Source organism: Lonchura striata, chromosome 16 (genome assembly GCF_046129695.1).
Source record: "Lonchura striata isolate bLonStr1 chromosome 16, bLonStr1.mat, whole genome shotgun sequence".
Classification (NCBI taxonomy): domain Eukaryota; kingdom Metazoa; phylum Chordata; class Aves; order Passeriformes; family Estrildidae; genus Lonchura; species Lonchura striata.
The window spans coordinates 4,250,152-4,267,611 of NC_134618.1; the positions used below are offsets into that span (position 1 = coordinate 4,250,152).

At 65.8% G+C, this 17,460-nt stretch overlaps 4 protein-coding genes across 5 annotated transcripts in view; 2 read left to right on the forward strand and 2 right to left on the reverse strand.

The window, feature by feature from the left end:
• Positions 1–815: 815 nt before the first annotated feature.
• On the reverse strand, positions 816–5,946 carry RGS11 (regulator of G protein signaling 11). The gene is made up of 17 exons (XM_021548587.3): positions 5,838–5,946; positions 4,910–5,006; positions 4,560–4,610; positions 4,368–4,474; positions 4,204–4,255; positions 4,064–4,122; positions 3,823–3,899; positions 3,627–3,708; positions 3,430–3,498; positions 2,759–2,782; positions 2,614–2,675; positions 2,286–2,399; positions 2,054–2,169; positions 1,644–1,731; positions 1,402–1,540; positions 1,255–1,337; positions 816–1,181 (listed from the first exon to the last, which is right to left on the reverse strand). The coding sequence occupies exons 1-17, from the start codon at positions 5,895–5,897 to the stop codon at positions 1,055–1,057; spliced, it is 1,407 nt and encodes a 468-aa protein (XP_021404262.1). The 5' UTR covers positions 5,898–5,946; the 3' UTR covers positions 816–1,054.
• Positions 5,947–7,111: 1,165 nt separating this feature from the next.
• ARHGDIG (Rho GDP dissociation inhibitor gamma) lies at positions 7,112–10,918 on the forward strand. The gene is made up of 6 exons (XM_021548597.2): positions 7,112–7,228; positions 8,341–8,523; positions 9,469–9,552; positions 9,641–9,717; positions 10,230–10,293; positions 10,387–10,918. The coding sequence occupies exons 1-6, from the start codon at positions 7,156–7,158 to the stop codon at positions 10,584–10,586; spliced, it is 681 nt and encodes a 226-aa protein (XP_021404272.1). The 5' UTR covers positions 7,112–7,155; the 3' UTR covers positions 10,587–10,918.
• Positions 10,919–10,937: 19 nt separating this feature from the next.
• On the forward strand, positions 10,938–14,388 carry PDIA2 (protein disulfide isomerase family A member 2). The gene is made up of 11 exons (XM_031506117.2): positions 10,938–11,396; positions 11,806–12,012; positions 12,310–12,443; positions 12,514–12,651; positions 12,725–12,841; positions 12,915–13,040; positions 13,117–13,311; positions 13,593–13,713; positions 13,825–14,006; positions 14,086–14,169; positions 14,308–14,388. Exons 1-11 carry the CDS (start codon positions 11,162–11,164, stop codon positions 14,386–14,388), a joined length of 1,620 nt encoding a protein of 539 aa, XP_031361977.1. The 5' UTR covers positions 10,938–11,161.
• Positions 14,389–14,950: 562 nt separating this feature from the next.
• The window catches only part of AXIN1 (axin 1), a 72,268-nt gene continuing 69,758 nt past the window's right edge, over positions 14,951–17,460 (reverse strand). For both annotated transcript variants that reach the window (XM_021548599.2, XM_021548598.2), the window contains exon 10: positions 14,951–16,738. In XM_021548599.2, the coding sequence (XP_021404274.1) occupies positions 16,612–16,738 (127 nt within the window). In that variant the 3' untranslated portion in view covers positions 14,951–16,611. The remainder of the gene's footprint in view (positions 16,739–17,460) is intronic.

Below are 17,460 nucleotides of genomic sequence, written 5' to 3' on the forward strand. Positions count from 1 at the left end.
ATTTGGATCAAGCTGGAGAGAGACGCGTGGCGGGCGCTGTCTCCTGCATCGGGACCATCTGTCACTGCCCTGTGGCTGCCAGCACCGAGGGTCACTCCATCCTGTCACCAGGGCTCCAGCAGCTTCCCCTGCCCCGGGTGCTCTGTCTGCCCAGCACGGAGCTGAGAATGCCCCTCGCTCTGTGCCAGGCTCTGTGGCAGGGTGGGGTCATCCCCAGCATCCTGTGTTTGTTAGCCAGGATACAGGATGGCACCTCTTTGTCCATCTGGGGCTGGAGCTGTGCCCAGCTCTGCTGCGTGGGTACGTGTGGAGCAGGCTGGGCTCCAGGGCTGAGCACTGCTGGGCATCAGCCCCCCTCTCCTTTATGTAACCATCGGTGATAATCCTCTGCAGCTGGGGCTGTGCTCCCGGGAAGGGAATAATCCTGCCCAGTGATCCTCAGCCTTGCTCAGATTAACAGTGCACGGACAGGAGAGTGGCTCAGCTGCCAGCCCTGCTCCCGGTGCCCCTGCCAGCCCACAGGGCCAGCCCCATTCCAGAGGCCTTTTTGTCCCTCCCAGGGTGTGGGTGGCACACCAGTGAGGCCTGAGTGCCAGCTCAGCCGTGCCAGGCTGGTGCTGCCCCTCGGAGCGAGCAGATCGTGGGTGCTGGCTGTGCCATGGCTGTCCCCTCCCGGCTCTGCACCTTGCTGGCTGCCATGGGAGGCCATCGCTTCCAGCTCACAGTCCAGCCCGGAGAAGGGGACAGCACTTTGTGCACCTCCCACCCTGCCGATGCTTCCCTGACCCTCTCCCCAAAAACCACGGGAGCCACCGGTGTTTCCCGTGGGGTTTTACTGTCTCGTGCCCGGGTGGGGGTGGGAGGAGGGGGTGACCCCGCACCAGGCCGGCTGGGTGCGGCTCCCCCGAGGGAGAGGAGGCTGTGGGGATGTCAGCGGGGGGCTCCGGGGGGCCTGGGGGGGATATGGCTTCTGTCCTTCAGTGCTACTGCCGGCAGGGTCCTGCGGCGGGGCTGCGTGTGCTGGGTCGGGGCGCTCCGTTCTGCCGGGGGGCTCTCAGCTCTCCTCCTCGGGCACGGGGGCGGTGGAAGGGCTCCTGCTCCTCTCCTCGGCATCGCCCGCGGGCAGCAGCAGGGCCGGGCTGGGGCTGGAGTGCCGCTGTTTGCGCATGAAGGGGAAGACCCTGCGGGCAGAACGGGGTCAGAACCGGCGGGGACCACCCCTGGTGGGCCCCAGGGTTCGGCCCCTGCCCTCACCGCTTCTTGGTCTCCGGGGGAATGATGGCCTCGGCCAGGAGGTTCTTGTAGAGGTCCGACTTGAGGAACCGTGGGTAGGAGTCCTGGGCCAGCAGAGACGTCAGGATCCTGCCCAGCCCTGCACTGCCCAGCCCCGCCCTCACCCACCTTCTTCATCAGCATGTAGATGTGCATCTGGGCATCGTCCATCACGTAGCGATGGGGCGTCTTGATGCCCTCCAGCGTTCGCTCCATCGTCTTGCTGTCGATGTTCACCCAGCGTGTGGCCCCGGGAGCCAGGAACTGCCTGGGGAGTCGCAGACAGCGCTGAGCCCGGCCCTGGCCTGGGACAGAGCACCGTGGTGGCCTGGCCACCCCAAAGCCTCCCTCCCGAACCCACCGGCACTCACTGGTAGATGGAGTCCACGATCTCGGCGATGCGGGACTGCTCCCCGTAGCGCAGCTCCTCACACGCCTCCCAGAAGCTCAGGTTCTCAGCTGGGGAGGGGGACACGGCACTGGGCACCCCTCATGGGCAACCCCCAAAGGCCACCATGGCTGGGCGTGTGTCCCCGTGGGACAGAGCCAGCAGGGGCAGTGGAACCAGGGAAACTGGGGCAGATTAGCTGGGAGGTAGGGGGATGTGGTGGTGGGCTGAGGAATGGCAGGACACATCAATGAGTTGGTTTGGTGGTGTTGGGATCGGCACTACTGGGATTGGCACTACTGGGACATGCTGGGTTTGGCAGTGCTCGGTCAGAGTGGTGGGTCTGGGGTGCCAAGACAGAGGTGTTTTGGGGCTGGGGCTGGGGCCACTCACCACTGAACTCCTTCTTGAGGAATTCCAGGAGCTGTGTCCGGCCCAGGGGGTCGTTGATGAGCTCACTGAAGTTGAAGCCCCAGCGCTCCACGCGCAGCTTCGTGGGGATGGTCACTCTGTGGGTGACAGTGGCACTGGGGCTGGCAGCACATGGCGGCCTGCATGACCCCACAGACCCCACAGCCCTGTCCTGCAGATTGGGGTTCTGGGGGCCTGGGGCTGGGGCACTTACGTGGGGGCATTCATGGCCCAGTACGTGGTGTCATCCGTGATCCAGGGGTTGCTGGGCAGGCAGCCGGACATGATGGGGTCGTGGGGCACATACTGCTCGTTGAACTTGATGTACCTGCCAGGAGTGGTGGCTGGAGGAGACCAGGGCCACCAACCCCAGCCACCATGGGGACATGATGGGACATGGTGGGGCTGTGCCCGAGCTGTGCAGAGCCTCAGCTCCACTCCCTGCTGAGGGCGGGGGTGCCAGCACCAGCTGCGGGCATGTGGGTGCCCCTGTCACCCTGACGGGGACCCAGCCCGTGGCTGGGGCAGCTGCTGCCACTCACCCCTCAAGGCAGATGGAGGACTTCACCCTGGTCCTGGCCATGGCCTTCTTGCAGTACTCGATCTGGGGCCAGGCGCAGGGGACATGTTGGGGTGCCTGGCAGCTCGTGCCCCCCAGGAGCTGCCCCCACCCCTCGCCCCACTCACCTCTCGCTTGTAGTAATCCATGTTCTTGGTCTGCAAGAGATGCACGGGGCTGGGTGAGGGCACGGTAAGGCCGGGACATTGTCCTGCCACCACCACCCTGGACAATGCAGGCACCCAGTCCCCGACCCCAGGACTCTGCATCCCATCCCTGTGGCCTCCAGCCTCATTCCCCCAGCCCTCCTGGCTCAGCCAGCACAGCCCGTGCTTCCCCCCCTTCCCACCCCAGTGTGACACCAATCCTAGGTTAGTGACACTTACGTGGCAGAGGACACGGCACACGGCGCAGAGAAGAGAAAGTGGGTGGTTAGTGAGGACAGCCTGGGGGTGCTGGGGCAGCATTAGTGGGGTCACAACACAAGGAAGGGCTTGGTGGCTGCTGCTGGCACCCCAGGGTGCCAGGGCTCCCTGCAGCACAGCTGCCCTGCAGGGATCAGAGGCGCTGGCACAGAGGGGTGCTGGGTGCCAGGACAAACACACGGACCCCCCATGCTCAGGGTGGGGGACACACGGGTGTTAGCAGAGCTGGGGCTCACCCCTCACCCCAAAGTGTGGGCACAGCCTGGGGTGAGACGGATGGGCACCCACCGGGGCAGCTCTACACCCCGGCACAGGCACTGGGTGTGCCCTGTGCCCGCCGACAGCCCCGGGGGTGCCCGGACAGCCCCACTCACCAGCTGGACACGGGTGGTGTGGCAGTTCCTGCGCTCGGGACCCTGCTCCAGCACGTTAGGGGCTCCTGGCTGCAACGACAGCATCATGCTGGGGGCTGGGGGGACCCCCTGCGCCCCTCAGCCCCGCTGCCCAGGCCGGGGCCGTGCGTGGTGCCAGGGCCGCACCCTCCAGCCCGACCCCCCCGCCCCGCGCTCACCGGGGGCCGGTTGACGAGCCAGTACGCCTGTTCCTGGCAGTCGATGACGATGCGGTCGCCCTTGCGCCGCTGCTTGGCTGCCCTGGCCGTGCAGAGGCAGCGGGGAGGTGCTGGCACCCTGCCTGCCCGGCACCCAGGGGGGCTCCATCCCGGCCGCTCCCCGGGGCGCAGCGGTGCCGGCCGTGCCCGCACTCACCGGAGCTGCTCCCGTGCCTGCATCACCACGAAGTCCCACGTGTGGTTGATCCGCTTGTGCAGGAGGTTGTAGTTGTCCTGGGGAGCGACAGGTAGACGCGGTGCGGCACCTGTCCCCTTGCCCGGCTCCTGCTGCCACTGCGGCACAGGGACAGCCGGTGTCCCCGCCACGGGTGAGCACCCGCTCCTGTGTGAGCCCAGACTCCCCGGGCTCACCGCAGGGGTGGGGAGGGCACCCTCACCTTCTCGTGCTCGATCAGATCACCCTGCCTGCGGATGTTCTTCTTGGCCAGGTAAATGGCTGCAAGAGAAGCGGCGGGGCTCAGGGGGGCCGCGAAGTGGTCGCAGCCCGTGTTGGTGCCAGCGGCACGGCGGCACCTACCGTAGTCCAGCTCCGTGGCCGGCCACTTGGTGCTGGTCCAGAAATAGGGGGTCTGTGGGGGAGGAGGAGGCTGAGGAACCTGCCATGGGGTGCCATGGGGTGCCATGGGGTGCCATGGGGTGCCACGGTGCCCAGCGGGGACAGCCCCGGCGCTTGGGCTGTACCTGGAAGCGGTAGGGCGACTCATCGGCCCGCAGCACCAGGCTGCGCGGGTCCCTGAGCGGGTAGATGTAGCCGTGCTTCACGATCAGGTTGCCGAGGTGCAGCGACTCTGCGAAATGGGATTGGGGCCTGCGTGGGGGCTCGGCAGCCCCAGTTGTCCCCTCGGTGCCAGCTGCCTGTGCCAGGGCACTCACCCTCCTCGGAGATGCCGTACTTCTGGATGAGCCACTCCACGATGTCGTTCCCTAGGGACGGAGGCTGCGTTAGTGGGGGGCAGTGGGGTTCCCCAGATTGGACATGGGGGGATTCTGGGTTGGGGCACCTGGCACAGCATGGCAGTGCCAGGGGTCACGCAGGGTGACGGGGGCCCTGCCAAGGACTGCCCGCCCCGCGCAGCCGATGCATAATCGATCCCAGCTGCAGCGCCGAGCACCCGGGGTGCGGGGAGAGGAGCGGCGCGGGGCCGGCGGCGGCCGCTGCTGCAGGGCTGGGGACACCCGGGGAGTCCCCACGCGCCTCGGGGGGACCCCATCGGGGGACCCACCTGTCATGGCGTGGGGGATGACGGTGATGAGCAAGCGCTGGTTCCTCATCTTGATGCCCATGTCGGGGTCCTGCATGCTGACGATCATCCGCTCCATCTGCCGGGCAAGGAGCCGCCGTGCTCAGCCCCGCGACAGCGGCACCGAGCCTGGACAGAGTCTGGGTCCCCTCACTGTGACCCCGGGCACCCTGTGACCTGGGTCCCTGCAACCCGACAGAGGCACCCAGTGCCCAGCCTGGGGACAGCCTGGAACTCCGCAGTGCCCCAGGGCAGCCTGTGTCCAGCCTAGGGACAGCCTGGCATGCCACAGCCTGACCGAGGCACCCAACAGCCGGGCGAGCGAGCGATGCTGGAGCTGCAGACACTTATCCTCCGGGCATCCCTGGCCCGGGGAACCCCGGTTTTGGGGAGTGAGCTCTGCCGCGGCTCTGGCAGCACCCCAGCGCGGCGTGGGGGAGCCGAGCACGCAGCTCCGGGGCGCTGCCCGTGGGTATTCCCTCGTGGGGAGGTTCCCGGTGCCCCGTGGCGGCACCGGGACCGGGGTGGTGCCGCTGTCCCGCGTACGCTGGGCGGAGCTGGTCCCCGGCGATCCCACGCCCGCGCCGCGGCGGCCCCCGATGTCCACGAAACCCAACGCAGTGTCAGTGTCCGGTCCCCACGGTCCTGGCGCCCCGTCCCCGGTCCCCACGGTGCCGGTGCCCGGTCTGCACAGTCCCAGCGCCCGGTCCTCGATCCACACGGCGCCGGTGCTCGGTGCGCTCGGTACCCCCACCCCGCGATGCCGGTGCCCGACCCCCACGGTCCCGGCACCGGGCGCCAGCGGTGCCGCTCCCCAGGTTGGCGGTGCCCCGTTTCCGCCGTGCTAGTGCCCGGCCCCGGCGCGGTGCCCCCTCCCCGCGGGGCGGCTGCCGGTGCCGGTGTCGCTCACCTTGCGCAGGCACGGCATCTGGAGGCGGGGGTGCCGGCCGCGGGGGCCGCCGATGGTCATCGCGGTGCGCGCCCCGCTGCCCGGGCCCGCCCCGGTCCCGCCCGGTCCCGCCCGGTCCCGCCCGGCCCCGCCCGGTCCCGCCCCGCGGCTCCGCCGTCCCCACCGGGTGCCCCAAACCCCGGCCCCGACCCCCGGGGTCAATCTGCCCGCGGGACCCCCGGCACCCCTCGGTCCCCCCCGCCCCGCTCAGCCCCCCGGGGCCGGGGGGTGCCCTGGCTGAGCCGGTGCCCGGGGGGGAACCACCCCGCTGTGGCTGCTGGATGGCGGCGCGGGCAGGGTGCGGGCGGTGCGCTGAGGGTGCGGAAAGGATGCCCGAGGGATGCGGGCAGGGTGAACAACGCGCCGGCAGCGTGCGGGGCTGCGGGCGGCGCGGTCATGGTGCGGGCACTGTGGACAAGGTGCTGGCCAGGATGCGGGCGGTGCGGCCATGGCGTGGGCAGTGCCCTGAGGGTACAGAGAGGATGCTCCTGGGATGCGGGCAGTGCCATGAGGGTACACAGAGGATGCTCGCGGGATGCGGGCAGTGCTCTGATGGTACACAGAGGATGCTCGCGGGATGCGGGCAGTGCCTGAGGGTACAGAGAGGATGCTCGCGGGATGCGGGCAGTGCCCTGAGGGTACACAGAGGATGCTCCTGGGATGTAGGCAGTGCCATGAGGGTACAGAGAGGATGCTCGCGGGATGCGGGCAGTGCCATGAGGATACACAGAGGATGCTCGCGGGATGCGGGCAGTGCCATGAGGATACACAGAGGATGCTCGCGGGATGCAGGCAGTGCCTGAGGGTACACAGAGGATGCTCGCGGGATGCGGGCAGTGCCATGAGGATACACAGAGGATGCTCCTGGGATGCGGGCAGTGCACTGAGGGTACAGGTAGGATGCTCCTGGGAGGCGCGCAGTGCACTGAGGGTACAGGCAGGAGGCTCGCGGGGTGCGGGCAGCGCGGGGCGGGCGCGCCCGGCGATGAGCTCACTGCAGTCTCGCCGCCCACGAGCGGCGGGGCTGGAGCCGCGAGGGGCGGGGGCGGGCGGGGGCGGGCAGCGGAGCCGCCGCGTCTGCGGGAGCCGCCGCCGCCCCGCCGGGCCGCGCCGGGCAGCGCCGGGAAGCGCAGCGGGGAGCGCTCGGGAGCAGCCGGCACCGCCGAGCGCGGCGGCAGCGGGCGGGAGGAGCCGCCGGCACCGGCAGAGCCGCGCCCCGGGCCCCGCCAGCGGCCGCCCCGCCCGGCCCCGGGGGCGGCGGGCCCGGCACGGCCCGGCCATGCTCGGCCTGGACGTGTGCGAGGCCGGCGGGCAGCTGCTGGAGCTGCTCTGGCTGGCGCTGTGCTACCGAGGTGAGCGGCGGCGGCCGGGGGGCAGCGCCCGGGGGCGGCGGGGGGCTTTGCCCCGGGGAGGGAGGGTGAGCATCACTCCGAGTCCCCAGTAAGTGAGCGTTCCCCGGGCGCCCGGTGCATCCATGAGTGAGCAGCACCCCGGGCCCGAGGTGGCAGGGGGACGCGGGGGAGATCCCCGGGGAGAGATCCCCACGGGGGAGATCCCCGCTGTCCCCCTGCCACCTCGCAGCCTGTGGCACCTGGCGCATGCCGCCCTGCCCTGCCGCCCGTGGGCAGCTGGCGAGTCCCGAGTGGGTGCATCCCTGGGCTGGGAGTGCCCGCATGCTGCCGTGACAGACGAGGGGCAGGGCCTTGGTGGGGGGCCAGAGGGGCAGCAGGGCCACTGCTGTGTCCCCGTCACTGCCACTGCCCCGAGGGGCCCACATCATGGCCAGACTGACACAGACTTTTGGCCCTGCGGCCCCGGGGCTGAGCGCAGGCAGCGTCCTCTGCCCCATGCTGTATTCCCAGCATGTCCCCAGGGATGGAGCTCCAGGGGCTCTGGGGAGCTCGGTGCTTGCAGTCACAAGAGCGGGGTGGTGATGCAATGGGCAGGGAGAGCCAGGGACTGTGGGGACATCACCCACACTTGTGCCCCCCGGCAGTCTGGCAGCACCGGAGCCACCATCCCAGTGATGCCTCTTTGCCCTGCAGCTGCTGGTGGTTTGGATTTGGGGTGGGAGACGGGGCTGGAGGTTGCCCAGTGGGGTTGGAGGGGGCTGCAGGGCAGTGCCAAGGACTTCTGTGGGTGACACGAAGGGGCCCTGGGGGCTGGAGGGGTCTGCAAGCACCCCCCAGACCGAGCACACCGCGTAGGCACCAGCTCGCCTTGCTCCATGACCGTGCGGAAATGCAGCCGGCGGCAACACCTCTGGTCTCCGCTGTGCCACCAGGCCCCGGGGACACCGAGCCTGGCAGCCTTCCCACGGCTCCGAGCCGGGACCAGCTTGGCCTCCCCACGGGGATTTCCCATGTCACAGCCCAGCCACCCCCTGCCCACCAGTGCCTTCGTGCTGGGGGCAGGGGGTGTCCCCCGGGGTGTCCCCGGAGCTGCCACCGCCTGTCCCCCGCAGACATCATGGCTGACAAGGAGGGGGTGACGCTATCGCTGGAGGAGGAGGAGGATGCCGACGTGGCCCTGGCGTACAAGACGCCGGAGAAGAAGAGCCTGCAGGAGATCCAGGAGCTGGACCCAGGGGATGAGAGCCTGCGGAAGTACAAGCAGGCACTGCTGGGCGCCATCCCTGCTGCCGTGGGTAAGGCTGGGGCTGCAGGCGGGTTTGGGCACCGCGGCACCCCGGCAGCCCAGCCGGGGGATGCAGCCTCAGCGGGCTCGGGGAGCTCGGGCGTGCTCGAGCAGGGAGCGTCCCGTGGGGCATCCCCGCAGGGAGGGCGCATCCCGGCTGGAATCTCCCGTGGGTGTCGCCTGCGCCCCCCACCCGCGCAGAGACCCCGGCATTCCCTGCCGACAGAGCGCCGGTGCCCGGGGACCCCAGTTGCCGTGGTTACGGGATCACCGCCGCAGTTTCCATAGGAACGGCTACAGGGAACCGGGAAATTCATGGGGATGACTGAGAGGAGCGAACGGCGGGGGCGGGGGGGCGGAACACGGGGTAAGGGCCCCCACGGGTTCCCCCACCCCAGGCTGCTGCTGGTCTGCACTGGGGGTCCCCGGGGGGCTCCGCGGGCCCAGCACCCCGGTGTCCATCCATGAATGCAAATAGGAGGGTGCAAACTGGGAGGGAGGGAGGGCTTGCAAAGCAGTGGGGTGCATGAGGGATGCACCGTGGTATGTGTGAAAGCTGGGGGCTGTGCAGGTTGGGCTGGTGGGGTGAATGAGACCAGGGCCCACCTCAAGGGATGCCTTGGCTGTGCACGCTGCATCCGCCTCCTCTGCTTCCCCTTGTTCTGCTCCTGAGCCAGGGAATGGTACACCCTGGGAAACACCAGTGTCTGGGTCCTTTAAATGTGATTTTTTACCCCAAAAGGCACTGTGCCAGTGGTGGAGTGACCTGAGATGCACCTGCTCTCCGGCACCCTGCCTGGCTGCCTGGCACTCACTTGCTTTAACACCCCCACCACAGACACCGCGGCCCTTCCCTCCCTTACAGGGCCAGGGGCGGCCCCTTGGCTCGCTGGGATGGAGGTGATGGTGGACTGGGCATGGTAGGTAAGGTCTGGGCCCTGCTGCTTGTCCCTAGATGCCAGCGTGCCCAACGTGCAGGTGACAAAGCTGACATTGATGTGCGAACAGGCGCCGGGGCCCATCACCATGGACCTGACAGGTGAGCCCTGGGGACACTGGGGGAAGAGGAGGAGGAGGAGGCGGAGGAAGGGCTACTGAGCTGATGGACCATCTATCTACCTGTGCAGGAGATCTGGAAGAGCTGAGAGGCCAGGCCTTTGTGCTGAAGGAAGGGGTGGACTACAGAGTGAAGGTGTCCTTCAAGGTGCGTGGTGCCTTGTGCCCACTGGCTGGGCATGGCCCTGCTGCCCTCATACCACGGGCTCCCTACCCCAAGGGATTCTGCCCTGCAGTCCCTCTTGCCACCCATGGGTGCCTGCCTGTCCCAGGGTTCCTGCCTTGGCACATCTGCTTCTGCCCTTTACCCCTGGGGTCCGTGCCCCTCTGGGGGTCTCTGCCCACCCTGAGTTTCCCAGTCTCCTGGGTCCCTGCCACCCTGGGGGTCCTTGCTGTCCCCAGCATGACTGCCACCCCATGGTTCCTGCCACCCCAGAATCATTGCTTGTCCCAGAGATCCCAGCAATGCTGCCTATCCAAGGGATTCTTAGAGGTCCCTGCTCCTCCTGAGGGGGATCCCTGTTATCTCCGAGTCCCTGCCACCTTTGATGATGCTGAATTCTGGCAAGGGGCTGGATCCTGGAAGAGTTGGATGTCAGGATGCCAGGGGTCCCCATGCCATGGGGCAGTCCCCGAATCCCCCCTGCCTTCTGCCCGCAGGTGAACAGGGAGATCGTCTGCGGGCTGCGGTGCCTGCACCTCACCTACCGCCGGGGCCGGCCCGGTGAGTGGGGCTGGGGGCCGGGGGCCGGGGCTGGGGGGCCCCCAGGCTCCCCTGGCCGCACTCACCCGTCCCTCCTGTCCCCTCCTGGCCCAGTGGATCGCGACGTGTTCATGGTGGGCAGCTACGCGCCGCGGGCCGAGGAGTACGAGGTGGTGACGCCGGCGGAGGAGGCGCCGCGGGGATGGCTGGCGCGGGGCTCCTACCGCGTCCGCTCCCTCGTCACCGACGACGACAAGACGGAGCACCTCTCCTGGGAGTGGGGCCTCTGCATAAAGAAGGCTTGGGAGGACTGAGCCCGCCCCGCACCGCGGCTCCCCCCGCCAGCCCGGGGACGAGGCGCCGCCGTCCCGGGGAGCCCCCGCCGGCACCGCCGCGCTTGCCCCAGTCGCGTGAAGGGTTCAGGGGGGTCCCTTAGCGAGTGAGAGCCCGTGGTCGTGGTCTTCGCAACCAAAGTTATTTTTAATTGCTCTTTTTTTTTAAAATATCGACGCCCGCCTGGTCCTCACGGCGTCCCCATGGCTGGGGCCGGGGCTGTGGTCCTGCCGCGGTGGTGCCGTGTCCGGTGCCCGCCCGGCCGCAGGCTGTGCTCTTCCATCGCCATTAAACCCTACAGACTGGTCTCTTACTGGTGTGTCTGTGTCCCCACCGCCTGTCCCCCTGCTCCCTGTCCCCCTGCTCCCTGTCCCCATCCCGCTGGCGGGGCCAGGTCTCCCTGGAGCGTCTGGAAAGCGGCCACCTGGTCCCGCTGCCTTATCGCGGGCCGGGCAGCCAGTAGCGGAGGGCCACGAGCCCCGGGGCCCGGCACAACCCGCCCCCAGGTCCCTTATCTTCGGCCTCCTCCCTGGACCACATCTTCAGCGCCGGCACCATGCGCGGCTGCGGGTCCCGCCTGGTTTGGCTGCTGGTGCTGTCGCTGGCCTGGCTGGGCCCGGCTTTGGGGGGCGAGGATGAGGATGAAGAGGTGATAGAAGAGGAGGAAAAGGAGGAGAAAGAGGATGAAGTGCTCACAGATGAGATCAAGGAGGAGGACAATGTCCTGGTGCTCCATGAGCACAACTTTGCCCGTGCCCTGAGTGAGCACCAGCTGCTGCTGGTGGAGTTCTGTGAGTGCCCCACCGCGGGCAGGGGTGTGGGCAGGGGCAGATGTGGGGTAGGGAATATTGGCAGGAGGGACTGGCTGTGGCTGCGTGTGGGCAGAACACGTGCATGGACACAGGCACAGGAGGGTACAGGACAGGAGGGACGGTACGTGGGGTGGGCAGGGGCAAGGCTGTAGGACAGAGGGGCAGGAGCACAGGCAATGTGACAGGACATGGGATGGGGATGGACACGCAGAGCAGGGACACAGGCAGAGCATGGGGTGAGGGGTGTGCAGCACGGCTGTGGGACACAGGACACGGACACGTGGTGTGGGTGTGGCACAGGGGCACAAGCTGGGGCCCAGTGGGCTCACACAGCCATTGGGCTGTCCCCACACCTGTCCCTGTTATCAATGCTGTCCCCTACCCACAGACGCGCCGTGGTGTGGGCACTGCCAGCGGCTGGCTCCTGCCTATGCCCAGGCAGCCACTGAGCTGAGGAATGAGTCCAGCCCAGCCCGGCTGGGCAAGGTGGATGCCACGGCACAGACAGCCCTGGCCACTGAGTTTGGCATCACCTCCTACCCCACGCTCAAGCTCTTCCGTGATGGCAACCGCACCCACCCCCTGGAATACACCGGTAGGGCTGTGGCACCACAGAGTGTCCCTGGCACCCGTCCAGGGGGACACTGCCATGAGGCTGGGGTGGGTGGCAGGGGCTGATGGTCGAGGGTGGCACTGTCCTTGTGGGGGTCACAGGGTGGTGATGGTGAGAGGGGTGGCAATGTCCTGGTGGTGATAACAGACAGGTGACAGTGTCATGTATGAGGTGATGATGGCGGGCAGTGCCACGGTGCTGGTGGTGGGTGGCTGAGGTTGGTGGCACAGGGAGGGGTGGCAGGCTGGAGAGGGGTGTCAGGTGACATCTGTGTGCCAGGCCGCATGGACAGCCAGGGCATCGTGCGCTGGATGCAGCGCCGGGCTGGCCCCAGCGCCACGCTGCTGCAGGACACCGACACCATCGCAGCCTTCATCAACTCCCAGGACCTGGTGGTCATCGGCTTCTTCAAGGTGGGCTGGGGCGGGCTGGGGCTGGACCAGGGCCGTGGCTGTGCCGTGGCACTCACGGGTGGCTGTGCAGGACCTGAGGGGTGAGGCAGCCCAGGCGTTCTTCGAGGTGGCTGTCGAGATGGTGGACCTGACGTTCGGCGTGGCAGAGGCAGCTGAGCTCTTCCAGGCGTACGGGCTGTCAGCCGACACCGTCTGCCTGTTCAAGAAGGTGAGGGGGTGGCAGGGGAGTGGTGGGGCCATCCTGTCCTCCCCTCAGCCCTCACAGGCCCCTGCCCTGGCAGTTTGATGAGAGACAGACAAACTTCCCTGTGGACCCGGCACGGGGGCTGGACACGGCTGAGATCACCCGGCTGCTCCGCGCCCACAGCCTGCAGCTGGTGATGGAGTTCACCAAGGAGGTACAGCCCGTCCCCAGCCCTGCCACTGTCCCCTGAGGGCCATGGCTGCCCTCATTCTCCTCCTCCTCCCCAGACGTCTGACCAGATCTTCGGGGCCAAGATCCCCCATCACATGCTGCTCTTCCTCAACAAGTCCTCACCGGAGCAGCTGTCGCTGCGGGACGGCTTCAGGGCAGCTGCCGGTGACTTCCGGGGCGAGGTGAGGCGGCGCCATGGAAGGGACAATGGGGTGGCTCTGGGACTCCCCAGCCTCAGTGTCCCCGTTCCCTGCCCAGGTGCTCTTCGTGGTGGTGGACGTAGCCGGCCACGGCGCCAGTGTCCTGCCCTTCTTTGGCATGACCGCTGCTGATGCCCCCACCCTGCGCCTGGTCAGGATGAAGAACAATCGCAAGTACCAGATGGAGCAGGACGACTTCTCGGACTCGGCCGTTCGCAGCTTCGTCCGCGCGGTGCTGGACGGCAAGGTGAAGGTGAGGGCTGCATGAGGGCTGCAGCACGGCGCCCGCCAGCACCCATGGGTTCTGCCCTGTGGTAAGAGACGGGCTGTTGGCTCAGAAGCTTAAGGATGATTGTTGTGTGGTGAACACCAGATAATGCTGATAGTCCTGCTGCCAGGCTTGGGGATTTGGGGAAGGGGGCAGGAGACTGCTGCCATGGAGACACACAGAGCTGGGATGGCAGCAGAGGGGAAGATGTGTTCCAAAAGGCAGCACAGGAACGTACCCCTGCCCCAGCCTGACTGTCCCCACAGCCTCACCTGCTGAGTGCAGAGCCCCCTGAGGACTGGGACACACAGCCTCTTAAAGTCCTGGTGGGGAAGACCTTTGAGCAGGTGGCTTTCGATGAGACCAAGAACGTCTTTGTCAAGTTCTGTAAGTGCCAGGGCCACGCATGTCCCTCCCTGAGCTCCTCTGTGGGGCTCAGCCCCCCCAGGACAGCCCCAGCCCTGTCCCAGAGCCCTGGTCAATGCGCCCGCCCCGCAGACGCGCCGTGGTGCCCCCACTGCCAGGCCATGGAGGCCGCCTGGGAGGAGCTGGCCGAGCGCTACAAGGACCACGAGGACATCGTCATCGCCAAGATGGACTCCACGGCCAACGAGCTGGAGAACATCACCATCCACGGCTACCCCACCCTGTACTACTTCCCCGCGGGGCCGGGCAGGAAGGTAGGTGTGGGCACTTGTGGGGTCACCAGCACCTGGGGGCCGGTGGCACCCTCAGCGCCCTCCGCTCCCATGGCTCCAGATGGTTGAGTACAAGAGCAGCCGTGATGTGGAGACCTTCTCCAAGTTCCTGGAAAATGGGGGGACACTGCCTGAGGAGCCTCCGGTGAGTGAGGTCAGGGGACAGCCCCCTACCCAGGGCTGTCCCCAGCCCCTGCTGGGCGAGGGGATGGATCCTGCAGGATGGGGACAGGGCCAGGCAGGGACTGTGTGCCCATCCATGCCTCATTGCTGCCTTCTCCAGGTGACCAAGGCCCCTGGGAACAGCACGGGCAAGGAGGGTCCAAGTACACCGCAGACAGATGAATCCCGGGATGAGCTGTGAGCCATGTCCTACTCATGCATGTGCTATAAACCACCTGGAAACAATGTGGGCTCTGGTCTGTGTCTGTGTCCATGTGCTGGGAGCACTCACCTGTCTAGGGGACACAGCAGGGCCTCTGTCCCCCTGGGCAGCTGTGCCACAGCACTGATCCTGGCAACCCTGCAATGGCACCAGGGAGCCAAGGAGCTCTCCGTGCTGGCCCTCGTGCTGCACTGGTGCCGTTCAGCTGATGGGAGACCAGCTGGGGTCTCTCCTTCATGACACACAAGACCCAGGAGCTGCTGTCACAGTCAAGGCAGGCAACACGGGGTTCTACCTGCACATAAGCCTGGCTTGTAGCCTCTGGCAACTCCAGCATTGTCCTCTCTGCTGGCCCATTCCTTCAGGGGCAATATGTTGGTCCTGTGGGGCCAGGATGTGCTCAGCCACCCCTCCAGGGAACCCAGAGCAGCCCCAGTCCCACCCTCTGCCCTTCGCCAATCCTGCCTCATCCTCTGTCCATCCCAGAGGCTGCTGAGGGCCTGGGCCGGCTCCACAGGGAAGGAAAAAAAGCAGCAGGCAGTGGGATGTGGGGTTTTATTTCATTTTATCCAAGTACCTTTGAAAAGATCATTGTACAAGTCAGCACATGAGAATGCAGAGGAAATGCCGGGGCTGCATGGCCACTGTACATATTTACAGGGACCCCCGAAAAAAAGAGGGGGACGGAAATCCCGGGCACGCCAACAAACCTCACCAGACACACCACCATCAGAACTTCAAAAAACGGAGTAAAACCCCTCTTTGACACTGTTCCCGGGCTGAAAACATTAGCAGATTTTGCTGGACTTCACAGAGTGTATCAGGCAAGTCCAGAACTGTGATTAAAGGCACTCGGTGACATGTACAACAGGCGCAGCCATCCCGGCCTGGTGCCACGGGGTCCGGCAGCTCCACCACTGCTGGGGCTGGGGATGGCTCTGGGCAGGGCCAGCGCCACCGTGGACTCTTTGGGGCCACCCCTGGGTGGGTGGGCAAGGGCTCTCAGAAGGAGCTGGCACAGAGCCGTGGCTGTGCTGGAGCAGCAGGGCTTGGGCTGGCGAGGACAGGATGAGGGCAGCACCGGCACAGCCCCGGCTTCCTTGCAGCTGAGTAAGCCCAGGAGGCTTCCCAGGGCTGCTGCTGGCCCTACATGAGCCACAAAAGGCATCAATGAGCCCCTGGTGCAGTGCCCTCCTGCTGCTTCCCCGGAGACACAGAAGCTGACAAAGATGCAGGACTCATAAAAAGACGTATTTTGTCTTCAGTTTTCATGTCTGCTTCCCCATTATGGCTCTCCTAAAGAGAGCCCTGCCTAAAGCCAGAGTTTGGCCCGGGGGTCTGGGCATGTCTGCACCAGGCACACAGGAGCAGAAGTGCAGCACCATCCTGGGAAGCAATCCCTTCTCCACGGGGACACAGGGGACACAGAGGAGGTGCAGGCTGTGGGATGCCAGCACCCAGCCTGCCACCCTGGCTCTGAGCTGGTCCTTGTTCTGCGGGAAGCCCCCAGTCCCAACAGGCACTGACCCTTCTATCCCTTGGGGGTTTACTCAGTTGCAAGGAAGCTTAGGAGGAGAAGAAAAGACCCATCCTACCACGTCCAGCAGCTGAGCCTGCCGAGGAGGCCACAGGTGACTCCTTCCAAATGGCTCAAGGATCTTCACAGCCCCTTTGGAGTGGGGTTGTGCCCCTTCCCCACTGGTGGGGTGAGGGCAGCTCTACCCCATGGTGCTCCAGAGCCATCCATGCTGGGAGAACGGGGCAGGGTGCCGGGAAAGCGCGGAGCAGCCGGAGTCTGATGGATGGCTGTACACTTTGGGTGAGTTCTGCAGTACCTGTAGGTTTTACATTTACATAAGAGCACTGTGACATTGGAAATATTTTCCTTTTATTACAATATATCAAAAATATGCAGCTTTAGTAAACAAGGTCATATTACACTTTCTAATGCACTGTACAATGCTACATTACACTTATATTCGGTATGGAGAGGGAGGCCAGGCTCCCACTGGCAGGTTTGTGGGGTGAAAGGGCATCCACTGGCATCCTGGAGCTTGCCCAGATCTGTGCTGGAAAGCGGAGCTGCCACCCTCTGCCCTGGGCTTGCCTGGTGCCCGTGGTGGCAGCACTGCCAGCATCTGCCCCAGGCCTTCTCCTCCGGTCCCAGAGTCCTTCACAGTCCTGTCCTCGCTGCCCTGGAGCTTAATCAATCTTCTCCACCTTCCCGATGATCTTCTCCTCGAAGATGGGCAGGATGGTGTCATCCTCCCGCACCTCCTCGAAGACCACACCACAGTCGAACTCGTCGCTCACTTTCTTAAAATAATACCTGAAAAAAACAGAAATGTGGAAGGGGGAGAAGGGAAAAAAACCCATGTGAATGGTCACAGGGCACCATGATCCCCAAACGTGGGTACAGCCCTTCTCTGTACCCAGGCTCTGAGCTCACGGAGCACAGGAGGCTACTCTCCCAGACATGGAGAATGAGGTCACACTCCTGCCCCTGCCCTCAACAGTGACCACAGAAAGTGGTCAGGATCCATGTCAGCATGGTCAGCAGCTCCAGCCCTGAATCCAAGCCCACTCAAAGCCCAAAAGCAGCAGCAGAGGCCCTTGTGTTGGTGGAGCATTTTTAGGTAGGCTTTCCCATGGCAGCTCCTACTTGGAAGTGGGAACTTGGAGAGCTCCATGCCCCATGTCTGACTGCTTTGGGACTCTGGGAGGACCCAACTCCCTGTCCTCACTAAAGGGAACTTTGAGAGGAGCAAAACCAGCTCTGAATTTAGAGGGTCCCCCCAGCATCACTGAACACTGAGTGCACCTGTCCAGGAACAGGAGCAGTTCCTGTTGGAGGTGCAAGCCATGATTCAGGACATTTCTGCTACAAAACCCAATCTCTCCCCCCTGCTAACCTGCCTCTTCACCAGCCCAGGTGCCCTGGCCATGCTGCCACATCCCCAGCACAGCACAGCCCTGGGGAAGCCCTCCTGACCCACCTCCACCCACCCTCCCCTTTGTGGGGCAATGCCGCTGTGTCCTGGCAGTGCCATC

Bases quoted from the DNA above. Each gene is read 5' to 3' on its own strand.
- RGS11 (XM_021548587.3), bottom strand. From the start codon at position 5,897: ATGACCATCGGCGGCCCCCGCGGCCGGCACCCCCGCCTCCAGATGCCG. The intron at 5,007-5,837 runs GTGAGCGACACC...CTTGCCCGGCAG, and splicing joins AGATGCCGTGCCTGCGCAAG to ATGGAGCGGATGATCGTCAG. The intron at 3,709-3,822 runs GTGAGTGCGGGC...CTGCACGGCCAG, and splicing joins CAGGCACGGGAGCAGCTCCG to GGCAGCCAAGCAGCGGCGCA.
- ARHGDIG (XM_021548597.2), top strand. From the start codon at position 7,156: ATGCTCGGCCTGGACGTGTGCGAGGCCGGCGGGCAGCTGCTGGAGCTG. The intron at 8,524-9,468 runs GTAAGGCTGGGG...GCTTGTCCCTAG, and splicing joins CGCCATCCCTGCTGCCGTGG to ATGCCAGCGTGCCCAACGTG. The intron at 9,718-10,229 runs GTGCGTGGTGCC...TTCTGCCCGCAG, and splicing joins GAGTGAAGGTGTCCTTCAAG to GTGAACAGGGAGATCGTCTG.
- PDIA2 (XM_031506117.2), top strand. From the start codon at position 11,162: ATGCGCGGCTGCGGGTCCCGCCTGGTTTGGCTGCTGGTGCTGTCGCTG. The intron at 12,652-12,724 runs GTGAGGGGGTGG...CTGCCCTGGCAG, and splicing joins CCGTCTGCCTGTTCAAGAAG to TTTGATGAGAGACAGACAAA. The intron at 13,312-13,592 runs GTGAGGGCTGCA...CTGTCCCCACAG, and splicing joins TGCTGGACGGCAAGGTGAAG to CCTCACCTGCTGAGTGCAGA.